The sequence below is a fragment of the Azolla caroliniana genome, unplaced genomic scaffold, assembly GCF_043228905.1.
Source record: "Azolla caroliniana isolate FFs.n. ecotype wild unplaced genomic scaffold, voAzoCaro1.0.p SCAF_1, whole genome shotgun sequence".
Lineage (NCBI taxonomy): Eukaryota > Viridiplantae > Streptophyta > Polypodiopsida > Salviniales > Salviniaceae > Azolla > Azolla caroliniana.
In genome coordinates this window covers 11,513,725-11,525,917 of record NW_028230436.1, presented here as the reverse complement: position 1 = coordinate 11,525,917, position 12,193 = coordinate 11,513,725, and the positions used below count along the sequence as shown (strand labels likewise).

Genomic DNA, 12,193 nt, shown 5'->3' with positions numbered 1-12,193 from the left:
TGGCCTCTTTATGGACGATAAAAATTCTAATTCTAATTCTATATATATATATGTATATATATCAATCAACCAATCAAAGGAAATAACAGTTATCCACAACGAATGTAATCTTTACCAATGTAAGCTTATAGTTTCAACATATATGTACCTTCAAATTAAATGGCAAAAAGTTCTAATGGCTTGATTTTCAAAATTATTGATGATGAAACATGGCGGGGGACCCATCAAAGAGGAAAGTGGCAACATGATAGACATTAAGGGAAATCCTCACAAGATAAAGGTCCCGTTAGAATTGATGAGAGAGAGAGAGAGAGAGAGAACACTAAATGGTTGGAAATGGATAAATGAGAACTATGAGGTGCATATTTGTAGACATCCAACCCAAAAAAATAGGAACTCCTATCACGCAACTAAGAAAAAATAATTACAATCACTTTGTGGCATCACCCTTTCACCAAGCCCAAATAGGTAATAACATAATTCAAATATTGTAAGTTATGTAACTATATTTGATGCTAATACTTGAGCTTTTTGTGAAGAGTTAAACATATGCATTATTTGTGTTGACCTTTGTGGATGAATATTCCATCAATTGAAGTCTAGCTTGTTAAAGAAGTGGATGAATTCTTATCCTTTCTCATTTTGAAAGAGCACTTTAACAACAAAACAATGAAGATTAATTGTGTGTATGCTTCCAAAGTATGATATCACCTTATGATTTGGTGGTATATGATCGTAGAGCATATATATGAAGGTGAGAGTTGCATCACCTTGTAATTTAGGCATATTTAGCATTTCAAAGGAGTTGCAAAGCAAGGGGTTTTTGAGATTTTCTTGGATGTGTTTCAAAATTCTTATGTTTTATACTAATGGTTTGAATATTGCAAGTAATTAATACTTTTTTGTTCTCTCTCTTTCTTCCTTTGCAAGAAACCGAACAAGGATTTGTTGGCTAAAGTAGTGCAGATCTTCTTGCTATCTTATTTCTTTATCCTCATGGTCATTCAAGCCTAGTAGGGTTTCATCTCTACTTATCATGCATGTAGCATCAACAATCCCACATGATGGGATGCTAGGAGGACATCCAAAGGGTGGATTCCCAATATAATAATCATAACATATTTTTGCCTTACATACTGAACCTCTACAAAACTATCCCTCCTGCAACCAAACATATTGTTGAAATAAATATTAGGAATCCACTTTTGCACAAAATATTGATCACAAGACTGAATGTAAATAGAAGTGGGTTAAGTATTTATCTTCATAGAGCCAAAATACACTTGGGCCCCCTTTAGTATATGAACTTGACACTTAGTAGTTAACTTGAATATTTGCCTAGTTTCAAGAAAATCTCCCTTTTAACCTTACTATCACAATCTTCCTTCCTCCTTTCAAACAAAATTATATCAATTTGGTAATTAGATTGCTAATCTATTTTTGTAATCTCTCCATAATCATTATTGATAATTATCTCCTTCAACCTTTAATGCATTATTGCGCTTTGTTTAGTTATTATTGTAACTACCGGAAAAAATCATGTTGCAATATTTCATCTTATTCACTTATTTATTTAGCATATCATCATTTGGCTCTCTTTTAATTTTCATCTACTTAACCCCGCATAGTAAGTATGAAATTAAAAATACAAATGCCTACGTCTAAATGTGTTAAAGTATAAGAGAAAAGTTTGACTTAGGCCTGATGGTAAAGATTAAAAGCTAAAAGTTATAGTGTTGAGCAATGAGATCAATGATTAAGCTTTTAATCTTGAGATTCTACCTTTCTCGAATTTTGATTAGGAAAAACAAATAATCATGTAAACGATGAGACATAATAGTCTGAATCTCTTGGGGTCAAATTAGATGATGTCATAAAAAAAATATCGTGATACCTAAATACTTTATGCATAACCAGATCTATTGACTCTCGATTGTTGACCACCTTTGAGCATGGAAGGAAATATATCATCTTAGTGAATTGATTTACCACGATGAGAATGACATCAAAACCATTGGAAGAGGACAAATTGTTAACAAAATCAAACCATTGCCATGCCATAATGGTGTTGTAAAGACTTGGAGTCAAGAACGGCCATTGGGAACATGTAGTAAGTTGTTTCGAAAAAGCAAATCATAGTGCCAACCGAAACATCATATTATTTATGCGAACTCTTCAACCTTGAACAAGAACCATGATCTGAACCAATATGATGTAGGACATCTTGTGCTAACTCTACTGGAACAAAATTGTTACAACTTAATATTAGTATGATTTCATTGTCATGAATCTTGTAATTGATTTTTGTATCTTCGAATTTCCATGAGTGGAAAGTTGTTGGATGTAACTATTCATTGTCTTTTATTTGTGGCATGGGCACATCGTGGATATGGACATTTGTGTTGACTCCCATCGCCCACATTAAATCTTTTAAAGCCTGTGGCACCTGTAGATATATTGTATCATCCCTTCAAGCCCTCCGATGGATGCATCAATGGGTATGGACATCTATGTTCACTCACATCGACTAATATAATTTCTTTCTTATAAAGTCCATCGGGCATAAACCCTACTCTGTTGTTGCCTCTTCAAGCCCTAAATGGCCACATTCAGGGTATGGACATTTGAGCACACTGATAAGAAAATACACATTCATGGGTCTATCTATATATGTAGCACATGAAAAAACATATGGGCCACATGGGACATGACAAATATGAGAAAAGGCTTCCTGGAGTAGTGGAGTATCTTCTTCTCAGAATCAAACAGCCTTGTTAGGCAGCTTGTCCCTATCACTATATATGGTCAGTCATACAGAGAAACTTTGAGGAAATGTTATGAGTCATGAGTATTGTTGTGTGGTGATAACCTACATGCTGGGGCCATTCCTGTACACTTTCCGTGGAAAAAGCTCAAGAGATATCATGGTGATCTGATTGCTTTTTACACTTGGCTGAGTGTTGCTATTCTGAGATTGTGTGTTTGTGGTTTGTGGCGTTTTGTTTTCACAGAAGGAAAGCAAAAGAGAAAGATGTCTCAGGAGAGAAACCCCCTAAAATAGCCCAACAGTTTTTGTTTTGATTAGAAAACTTCCGGGCAAATGATTTTGGTTTCCATAGCCAAAGTTTGAATTTTGAATCCATGATGGCTAAAGATACACCTTTAATCCTTTTGCCTTTTCTTCTACCTCTTACTTGGATTCATGTTGCTCTACTAGTTTCTTCTTCGTCGTCATCGTGTTGGCCGAGGGAAGCAGCCCCCACGGCATCAGGCTACTTAACCATCAATGAAAGCAGAGGTTCAAAGATGTTCTTCACCTTCTATGAATCATCACAACTAGAGGTAAATTTGATCCTTATTTAAGTATATATATATAATATCAAATCATTATAATGTCCAGATGTAGAGAAATTTACATACATACACAACACCCACACAAACACACACTCTCTTATTTGTTTATTTAATGAATCAAATTATTATAATGACCATCAATGATCAAATAATGAAAATAAATGCAAAAATTATGGGGAATTTCTCCAAGATTAGAGCCTTCCAAACCTTTGAAATTTAGCAAATCACTATTCATTCATTTCTTCACAAATGGTTATTAGAAAATTAGGGAAGGAGAGTAAAACTTAATGATTAGTAACCGGATAATTAGAATTGGCTAATTTATGCCCAGTCATGGTCTGAAGGAGGTAATTGTGCATTAATATTGTATGTGCACCAATGAGGTTGTTACTAATTAGTCTTCACAAGAGGTAGTAATGCTCTAATTGTCGACCTAATTGGGCTAGCTGTTTGGCATTGCTAGTTATCAAAATGAAGAGCAAAAAACACCAACGTATCCTCCCAACTTATTGGATCTTATTTACCATGCTATCCCTAAATTTTGGAATATTACCAAACTACCCCTAAGTTTCTACACAGGGGTAGTCTGGTAATTTTTGGAAGCTTAAGTGTTCCACACTGCATATGGTTATTCAGATTTTTTTCCCAAAAATTAGGAGTATTATGTTAAATAATATCCAGTAAATTGCCAAAGATTATTTGGTGTACTTTTTCCCCAATAGATAATGATGCCAGTAATCATATTAATGCTGGTGATGATCATGTAAGAAATTAGAGAAGGTTCCTATACTATTGTGGCTACAAGGAGGACCTGGTTGTTCGAGTTCAATTGGGAACTTTTATGAACTTGGACCATGGCATGTTGAAGAGGATTTATGTCTTCACCGCAACCCTTATCCATGGAACCATCGCTTTGGCCTCCTTTTCCTCGACAACCCTGTCGGTGTTGGATTTAGTATTGCCCCTTCCCTCGAAGATATTCCCAGTGATCAAGATCATGTGGCCCGGGATGTTTATGTGGCGTTAGAAGGATTTTATGAGAGGTTCCCAGAATTCCAGGACCGACCTTTCTATGTCACCGGAGAAAGCTATGCAGGAAAATATGTACCTTCAATTGCTACTCATATCCTCCGGAAACAAGAGGAGAAAAAGAAGATGGTTCATCTGCACACATATGGTGGCCATATAAGTCATCATAGGCACATTGGTTCAAGTTCAAATTCTTCTTTGCCCTTGCGGTTAGATGGTATTGCCATAGGCAATGGCCTTACTCATCCCATAGTCCAGGTATATATTATAATTTCTCATTATTGTTTTGTGGCACACCTATTGCACTGGTTAAATTGGTAGTTAATGAAATATGTCTTAGTAAATTATTGTTTACACATTCTTTTTAAGGAAATACTAAATGATGGTCTGCTATAGGCATGGGTTGTACTCGTTCTATAGTTATACTCGGTATTTCATTATTAAAATGACCGGTGTTTAATATATATCTTAACAGGTTTTAGTGTTTAAATATGTAGACTTCTTAATGAAAGACTTGATGTTGTTAAATATGCAATGGAATCTGTGTTTTTCACCATATATGGTTTAGGGTTTGGATAAAATTGTTCAGGAAACCCTAGGCATTTTAATGATCATTCATGACACATCCACCCATGGCGGATAAGGTTGGATTAATTGTTAAGGAAACAATTGGTGCTATAGGCAGTGCCCTTTTACTTATCCCATACCCCAGATCTGGATTGTTTACTATAAGTTTGACATGGCCCCTTTATATGGTTTAGGGATAATGTGTCAGCATGAACAATGCATATCTCATCCCATAGTCCACTGGGTACAGCAGTTATCATTTTTGGCAAGCCCATTGTATTAGATAGTTGTTGAAAGGAAATATTTTGGTGCTGATATTATGGGCAATGTTTTTTCTGACTCATCCATTTTATCTTCCATCTAACGGGAATGCATAACCTGTCATAGATGAGTAGGTCAAATCTTTGCTCTTAAAATACATTGATCTACTTCTTCACAATGGTTGATATTCTATGTTGATTGAGAAGAAAATATAATACTCTTTACACCTGAAAGTTCTCAAGATAAATAAGAGATCTACTAGGTTCCTCATGCATATCTCCCAGACCTTTTTGAATGATTCTACCACTTGGGTTGATGATAAACAGTGACCACCTCCAATACTGCCAGCAAATTTAACTGTACCATTTGACACATCCAATGAATTCCTTTAGTTAAGAAGGCATTTAAAAGATTGTGTTTGCAAATTATAGGTGAGGCAAAAATGTTTGTGCATGTACGTATAAGAAGATTACAAATTCCACGTAGTGATTGGCAGCCAATCTTATGAGCTTCTATAGGGAAGGGGACATGGAGTGGTTTGCCAACTTCTTATTCTCGAATTTACACTTTTGGCATATAAGTTCTAGTTATATTCAAAGTCCAAATGTTTTTTTGACAATAGCGTATCGACAATGTCTTCAGGAGCCTTTGTAATTTTATCCAGGTCCAATACAATGCTCCAATGGCTTATTACATGGGACTCATAGATGAACATCAAACATCCGAAGCTAAAATTTTGGCAACCAAAGTTGTGGACCTTATTGAGGAGGAAAAGTGGGAGGATGCTCACAATGCAAGGGTTGAGTTATTGGATTACATAAAGAACAAAACTGGGTTGCCAACTTTGCTTGATGTGAGGCGGCAAGTGGGGTATTATACCAGTAAAGATGGGGTGGATTATTTAACTGAATTCATGAACAATGAGGAAATGCAAGCATCTTTATTGAACATTGGACCCTTACATTGGAAATCATGTAGTAGTAAAGTTCTAGAGAGATTGGGATCGGATGTGACTAAAAGTGTCAAACATTTGATTGAAGAGCTGCTCAATCAATCAATCCCTACTTTACTCTACCAAGGACAGTTTGATCTTCAAGATGGAGTTGCCTCTTCAGAAGCTTGGATTAGACTCTTGGAATGGGATGGGCTTGATCGTTTCTATGCTTCAGATCGGCAGATTTGGAAGGAGAATAACATTGTTTTAGGATATGTTCGATCTTTCTCTTCCCTGACACATGTTGTGGTGTCTAACTCGGGTCATCTAGTACCTGCAGATCAAGCATATTCCTCACAACGCATGATTGAAGGATGGATCTCAAGCAAAGGATAATGTATAGAGTATAGTGGATATGGGATGATTTGAATATGGCTTTTTATATACCTTATTGGATTGTATAATTTGTGTGGAAATCGGTCTAATAATTGTTTTTTTATTTGAATCATGTTACTCATATTCACATTATATTTGTGTAGAAAACAACCTTAATTGAATGTATACAATAAAATTGTACTACATCAGGGTGCCAAACTCATCAACTTGTATGTCTCGACCAACTCTAAATATTAGTGAAAAGGCAAACAGTAGTGAAAGTATCACTTACACTGGAAGTTAGGTGCACACCAAATGCATTACCTCTATAGGATAGATTTCTTTCACTTGTGTAAGAGTTGTGTCTCAAGCAAAGTTGTATTTAAACCAGAAGCTATCAAGAAAGCAAAAGAAATCATATGGATGTCAACAAAATAGTGTATAAATTTCATCAATTTTATTATCTGAATTTCAGATTCTATTTTCATGTCTTAGTATTTTTACCATTTGAATTGCAGATTCTAGTTTCATTTCTTAGATGCTAGTTTAAATATAAAACTAAGATTCTCTCGTAGTGATGATTAAGACCAGGAATTTTTTGCGAATAATAATGAAATTGGTTCCTCGTCAATATAAAGACCAAGTACTGGCAGTGATGGGATGATGTTACTTGTTTCATTCAGGTTTAGTCTAATGAAAATATCAAGGATTAAAATAGATTTGTCACCCAAAAATGAAGGTGTTATGATATATTGAATGCTCCTGAGTCCACTTCTAAGAAAAACATAATATTGCAGGGCATAACATAAGTGTGAAGGAATTTGTGCCTGCTCATACTGTATAGCCATTTATATTAGTCAAACTCAACTCAACCCAAAGATCCTAGTGTTTGGGATCATTTCCTCGATCCTCGATCACTCCATATTGTAAGCAAAGTTAGCAGTTGCGCACATTGAACATTCTAAGCTTGCATATGCAATCTCAACCCACAGCAACAATTTATTAAAAAAGATAATCAATTAAAATGCACGCAATTTTGAAAGACAATAAGCTGAAAGGGCGAGCCAACATACTGCATTGAGATAGTGCCTGAGCATAAAGTCAGAAAAAGAAGAAACAGACATTATACAACATAATAGGTCAGCTACAAAGCATAGAAGCTTTTTACACTGAAGGGGGTCTTGGATGAGCTTAGTAAAGATTTACTATCGGAATTATATTAGTATGTTTGACATAACCTAATATTTGACAACACACTTTGTATACAGATAACTAATATACTCCTACACTGTACAATGCAGTTGTGAATAGTTACTCCATGTCCATACTCTGGAGATAATCTGCTTCTTCATCACTGAGCATTTCATCAAGAGAGACTTCGTCCATGGCAAGCTTGCTATAGTACAAAACAAAACAAAAAATTGACATAATTAAAACAAAATTTTGCCCTACAACTAGATTAAAATTACAGGGGAAACTTTGAGATAGCCCAGTTTTCATTACTTCCCGAAATGCTCCCCACACTCCCCAACTGCCAGTTCAGCCCCATTCTTGTCAATTATAGCAATTCCCCTTGGGTGTCTTTACCAGACTCATTTATGGAAATGATCAAATTTGAGGGGCATTTGGTGAAAGACAGAAGATTTTAAAAGAGTTACTTGAAGTTTTTCCTTGGCTTACGCAGAAGAACTTTGCTAGGCGTTCAAACTTGATTAGTGTCATAGAATTTAAAGAAAGGATTCTTTTGAGCTTTTCAGATAATAAACAAACTTATTGCCCTATTTAATAAATGAAAGTTTAAATCACCTTAAACATCGACAGCTGAAACAAAGGATTCTTCTGAGTTTCCGATTATAGAAGAAGTAGCAGAACGACCAACTGTACATTGCAGAATCAATTTAAATAAAATTTACTTTCCATCCAAATACATATGCTTTTCCTTTCTAGATTCATCCACTCAAAACTTACACTGTGCCACACTCAGTGAAAGGATCGCCTTCAACTTCTGGATTGTAGCTATACACATCGCAGTCTTCAAGTCCAATCACCTGCAGATTTAGCTGATGATGACTCGATTTTCTTAAGAGTAAAAATGTAAATGAATGAATGTAGGAATTGAGGAAAAATGGAATTAGACCTCAGCAATAGCATCCCATATCCATTCAACTAAGGAAGTGTCTTCTCCAAACTCATTTGCCCAAACCTGCAATACCACCAGGTTCAGACTCAGTAATACATATGTGTCTGTGTATGGGTGTGTTCGTTGTGTGCATATACCAGTCCAGAGCAGAATGCAAGACACACTATAAACCAATGAGAATTATAATATGGATTCGGTGAAGAACACAAATACACAACTAAGGGAAAGAAAATTCTACATATCACACACAGGAAAAAAGAATACAAGACACACCATTAAGTTAAAGAGAATAGAAAGCACACCACTAAGGAAAAGAGAAAAAAAGATGTTACCATTCAGGAGAAGCACACACCTTTGAAGTCTCAAGCAGATAATTTTCGATTTTCACCTTAGCTGTCTCTTCAGAATCCTCCTTGGAAAAATGAGTCGGACGAACTGAACTGTACATGTTTGAAAAGCAATGGAAACAAAAAGGCATATGTATGTATGTATGTATGTATGTATGTATGTATGTATTTGTATGTTTATACATAGGTATGTATGGATTTTTGTATGTATGTATACAAGCATGTGCGTGTATGTATGTATTTAAGTACTATGTATACATGTATCTTTGCTCAAGTTGAAAGTGGTGAAAGTTCCACAACTAGAACTCGCTGATGTAAATATTGATGTTCATCAAAATTAGGGAAATGGAGAGACTTGAACTCTCAGCTCTTTCATGGAGCAGCAGTTTTACCCGCTTGTCAGCCAGTGACAACAATCCCCTTTATTTAACTTTATAGAAACAATATAGGTTGCCATGCTCTGATTGTTTTTTATAGCCTTGGCATTACCTAAGTTACTTAGATTCAGCAAAACAATTTAAGTCATTCAGATGTGGATCAATATGCACCTGAAGTCATAATCCGGGAACATGTGGCCCATGGCAAGGATGAGATAGATGAAAGTCCTGCGACTATTATAACAAGAACAAGATACGCGCCATTAAAGAAATAAGCCAGAATAAAAACTTGAGTGCAACATAAATTTATCAAGGGCTGATTTCTGCGCATACACAACAATGTATGCCATTCAAGGGATAAAAATGGATGAAAAAAATATGCACACTGATTTCTAGACTACACACAAAGATTTATACCATCCAAGAAATCTGAATAACTAAATATACACATGATTGAATTGACACATAGGCAGACGAGTATAACCAAGTAAATACAGCACTATTGCCCCCCTTACATTCCATTACAATTATATCTCGCATGCATGATATACAGATACTTGTCACATCCAAACAAACAGATATTATTATATCAATTCTAACCTGTCACTATTAAATCTGGCATGCATTGTAAAAAGATGTATTTGTATATACAGTATGAGAATCTTAACTTTCTCCATAACAGATACATTTTGAAAAAGGAAATGCACATATCAACACAAAGATACAAATATTGGAACCATACCTAGCCATGCTAGAGAGTGGTCCCAATGGAGATACCGAGAGATTGGAAGGTGATGAGGCCAATGAGTCAATAACCTTCAAAAAGTTTAATTAAGGTCAGCAAGATAAATATACACACATATATACAAAATAAAGATCACAATGTGATCAGTGTGAAATACCTTACCTCTTGATCTAAACTCCGAGAATATTTCTTATCGACACCGGCAGCTTTGCCTGAAACATTAAAGTTAATGAAAGAAAACAAGCTTCATTCAATTGCCATCTCCAAATGTGGTACAAGCTTGACAAAAAAAATTAAAATATGGATTAATTTCCGATTTATATCTTTCCTTTCAAAAGAAACAACGGTAATTTCTTTTTAAAAGAAAACAAAATCACAGGTGTATCTGATGTATCATTCACCTCCAAAAACTTGTTTTCACAAGAAAACTATAGTCACTCTCAAAAGACAAAGAAAAACCATACATGAGTATGCTTCGAGGTTTCCTTTGAGAAGGCTGTCTCCAAGGTTTACTGAACTTAAAAAAGCGTTGATCCTGTTAACAAAAAAGTCAGGACAATGATTTTCATACATGAAAACAAGAAATTGGAAAAAGAAAGGGAAACAAAACTGAATTACTCGCAAGCTTTTATTTATGTTCCCCTAAATGCCCCTAGATTTTCCATTATTTCCACAACGGCCATTGGTCAAACCCCGTCTAAAGCAACTATATGATCAATTCATCCCCTTTTTCTCAGATAAAGGAAACTTAGGGGCATGTTGGGGTGACCTAAAGAAAAACTCGAGGTTTACTCAGAGTTTCTCCTCAAAAGAAGGAAAACGGAACATTATATATATAAGGATATATAGAAGAGAGAAACGCAGGAGAAAAGCATGTGATAATAGTGTAATACCTGGCAACAGGGGTGTATTCGAGAAACTTCATCCTTGCAGTCTTTTTGATACATAAAAATTGTCGTGGTGCTTTAGAGAACCAGCGCCGTGAAGACGAAGAAAATCTTTGGAAAAAGAAAAAATTCAACAGTATAAACAATGAGCACAGAAGCAGAATTGACGAGAAAATCTTTGAATTTAATAACAAAGATCAATTCCAGGGGACAAAGCTTAAAGTGTAAATAATAAGAGGAGGCACAAAATTGAAGAGAAAAATAATGAGAGGAGGCACAAAGATCAATTCAAAAGGACATTGCTTAGATTTTGAACAACAAAATGAAGGTGCAAATTTCAAGAGAAAAATCTTACAATTTAAATAGGAACTGAAGAGTCCAACCGTAAAATAACTTTCAATTCAAATAACAGAAAGATGATGCGTACAATTCAAGAATTTTTTGGATTAAAAAACATTACACTTACCAGTTAGAATTAGAGAAAGAATTAAACCAGGTTGAGTTTGAAATTATACATTTCCCAGTTTGAGATTTTGAGAATTTGAGAATTTACTAAGGAAAGTAGGGTTATAAAAAAACACAATCTCTAGTTAGGGTTAGAGACTATAGAATTTCCGGTTAGGGTTAGAGAATGTACCATTGCATGACATAGTTAGGATTACTGGAGAAAGAGCGGGGGAGAGAGGTACGGAGAGAGGGAGGGAGAGGGAGGGAGGGAATTTACTTACCAAAGTTAGGGCTTGAAGATCTGCGAAGGGGATTGGATCGTGAGAAGCTTGCGTTTGAGAAGATAAATGTGCACCAGGAATAGGGATGGACGAATTAGAAGGAAGGAAGAAAGCAGAGGAGGAGCAAAAGAAAGAAGGGAAGGAAAGACAGGAAAAGAACGGAGACGAAAGCGAAGGGAAGGTAAGAAAAGACAGGAAAAAGCAAAAAGAAACAAGAAAGAGAAGAAGAAGTAAAATAAAACGCAAGAAAAAGAAGAAGCAAAGGCGAAGGCGAAGGCGAAGGTAAGAAAAGTCAGGAAAAAGCAAAAAACAAGAAAGAGAAGGAAGAAGTATGTACATATGTAAAATAAAACGCAGAAAAAGAAAAAGCAAAGGCGCGTATTTTTGTTTTATTATTATTATTTATTTTATTTCCCGTCGAAAGTTTGTTACAGGGAATTTAAACTATT

The 12,193-nt window shown here is 35.3% G+C and overlaps 2 protein-coding genes across 2 annotated transcripts; one reads left to right on the top strand and one right to left on the bottom strand.

Annotated features, from left to right (window-relative positions):
- Nucleotides 1-2,835: 2,835 nt before the first annotated feature.
- Nucleotides 2,836-6,722, top strand: SCPL50 (serine carboxypeptidase-like 50). Its single transcript, XM_087325488.1, has 3 exons — nt 2,836-3,342; nt 4,123-4,641; nt 5,876-6,722. The coding sequence occupies exons 1-3, from the start codon at nt 3,142-3,144 to the stop codon at nt 6,539-6,541; spliced, it is 1,386 nt and encodes a 461-aa protein (XP_087181614.1). The 5' UTR covers nt 2,836-3,141; the 3' UTR covers nt 6,542-6,722.
- An 850-nt stretch (nt 6,723-7,572) lies between these two features.
- On the bottom strand, nt 7,573-11,874 carry LOC147868985 (transcription regulator). The gene is made up of 11 exons (XM_087325476.1): nt 11,745-11,874; nt 11,023-11,127; nt 10,594-10,664; nt 10,292-10,341; nt 10,127-10,200; nt 9,556-9,618; nt 9,013-9,100; nt 8,658-8,723; nt 8,489-8,568; nt 8,327-8,398; nt 7,573-7,916 (listed from the first exon to the last, which is right to left on the bottom strand). Exons 2-11 carry the CDS (start codon nt 11,052-11,054, stop codon nt 7,832-7,834), a joined length of 681 nt encoding a protein of 226 aa, XP_087181602.1. The 5' UTR covers nt 11,055-11,127; nt 11,745-11,874; the 3' UTR covers nt 7,573-7,831.
- Between the last annotated feature and the right edge of the window lie 319 nt (nt 11,875-12,193).

What these genes read in the sequence shown, in the direction of transcription:
- SCPL50 (XM_087325488.1), top strand. Translation starts at nt 3,142, where the DNA reads ATGATGGCTAAAGATACACCTTTAATCCTTTTGCCTTTTCTTCTACCT. An exon ending in ATGAATCATCACAACTAGAG is followed by an intron (nt 3,343 to 4,122) that starts GTAAATTTGATC and finishes TGATCATGTAAG; the next exon opens with AAATTAGAGAAGGTTCCTAT. An exon ending in TTACTCATCCCATAGTCCAG is followed by an intron (nt 4,642 to 5,875) that starts GTATATATTATA and finishes AATTTTATCCAG; the next exon opens with GTCCAATACAATGCTCCAAT.
- LOC147868985 (XM_087325476.1), bottom strand. Translation starts at nt 11,054, where the DNA reads ATGAAGTTTCTCGAATACACCCCTGTTGCCAG. An exon ending in CTCGGAGTTTAGATCAAGAG is followed by an intron (nt 10,201 to 10,291) that starts GTAAGGTATTTC and finishes AACTTTTTGAAG; the next exon opens with GTTATTGACTCATTGGCCTC. An exon ending in TATGGGATGCTATTGCTGAG is followed by an intron (nt 8,569 to 8,657) that starts GTCTAATTCCAT and finishes CTAAATCTGCAG; the next exon opens with GTGATTGGACTTGAAGACTG.